Source organism: Triticum dicoccoides, chromosome 3A, assembly GCF_002162155.2.
Source record: "Triticum dicoccoides isolate Atlit2015 ecotype Zavitan chromosome 3A, WEW_v2.0, whole genome shotgun sequence".
Lineage (NCBI taxonomy): Eukaryota > Viridiplantae > Streptophyta > Magnoliopsida > Poales > Poaceae > Triticum > Triticum dicoccoides.
Window position 1 is genome coordinate 205,027,166 of NC_041384.1, and position 1,251 is coordinate 205,028,416.

At 55.2% G+C, this 1,251-nt stretch overlaps 1 protein-coding gene across 1 annotated transcript; it reads right to left on the bottom strand.

Annotated features, from left to right (window-relative positions):
- Positions 1-362: 362 nt before the first annotated feature.
- Positions 363-1,251, bottom strand: LOC119267867 (rapid alkalinization factor-like). The gene has a single exon (XM_037549305.1). The coding sequence runs from the start codon at positions 1,090-1,092 to the stop codon at positions 688-690; it is 405 nt and encodes a 134-aa protein (XP_037405202.1). The 5' UTR covers positions 1,093-1,251; the 3' UTR covers positions 363-687.

Consider the following 1,251-nt stretch of genomic DNA (forward strand, 5'->3'; position numbering starts at 1 on the left):
CAACCCATTTGAACCGATCTTTGCCACAACACTATAGAAGAGTCATTTCCCCCTTAACACCAAACAAAAGCCGATCGCTTTGGGCGCACAAAACAAATACTAATTCAGAGCACTGATTAAAGATTGGCTAACCAGAAACAAGGAGGGGGCAGAAAGGAGAAAGGTAAATATATTCAGAAAAGACAGCTCAACTCGAGAGATATTGATGTTTCTTTTCTGACAAGCATCCGCGAATTGGCATGTCAGGCTCACAAAAAACTTCTCTGCCACCTGCTCAATCAAGAAAATGGAGAAAAACCATGGCAGAGAAGCACATTCAATTCACCATAGTTAAACCGAGGCAAATAGTATCACAACTAATATGAGACGAAGGAAGTACGTACCAAAGGAGTCTACAAATTTATTGGGCACAACCGAAATCAGATGCACCAGAACGCGTAAGCTTAATTACTTTCACCCAAATAGGCACAAATGACACGATAATTAACCACGCCTCCTCCAGTGATCCGTACGGTACGATTGACCACACCACCCCCACCAGTGATGATTGATCAAGCATCGTCAAGAAGTGTTTGATCTTCTTCTTGTAATTACATTACATTACATTACGTTACAGATAGATAGCAATACTAATTGATGAGGCATGCAGGTGGTAAGAAGGAATGAAGCAGGGTTTAATGAAGGGGATCAGCCCCTGCACTGGGTGATGGCGCTGCATCCGCGGGAGTAGGGGTTGGCCTCGGCTCCGGGCTGGCAGTTGTAGTAGGAGGCACCGCGCTGCGAGCACGGCACGTTGTCCCGCCGCAGCGCGTCGTAGCCGATGTACCCGGACCCGTCCTGCAGCACCCGCCGCTTGCCGGCCATCGCCGCCACCTCGCTCTCGCCCTCGCCGTCCACGCCGAAGTACTCCATGCACTCGCCCACCGTGCCCCGGCACGTCCGCCCGCCCCGCCGCATAACCACGGCCGCAGCCGCGCCGCCGAGGCCTAGCCCGCCGGCGCCCTTCAAGGCCGAGGCCGGAGACGGGGCCAACGCCGCCGCTGCGGCGAGGGCCAGGAGGAACGCGACGCCGGCCGCCAGCAGCTTCGCCATTTGGCTGCTGGTGGTGGAGCGGAGCGGAGGGGCTGGCTAGCTGTGGACGGAGGAGCCAAGAAGACCGTGGCGATGTGTGGAGCTGTTGGGCGTGTGTGGGACTCGGGCGGGGTGGCGGGTTATATTGGCAATGGCGGGACGGCCGCAGTAGGTGAGAAG

Excerpts from the sequence above, each read along its gene's own strand:
- LOC119267867 (XM_037549305.1), bottom strand. The coding sequence starts at position 1,092 with ATGGCGAAGCTGCTGGCGGCCGGCGTCGCGTTCCTCCTGGCCCTCGCC.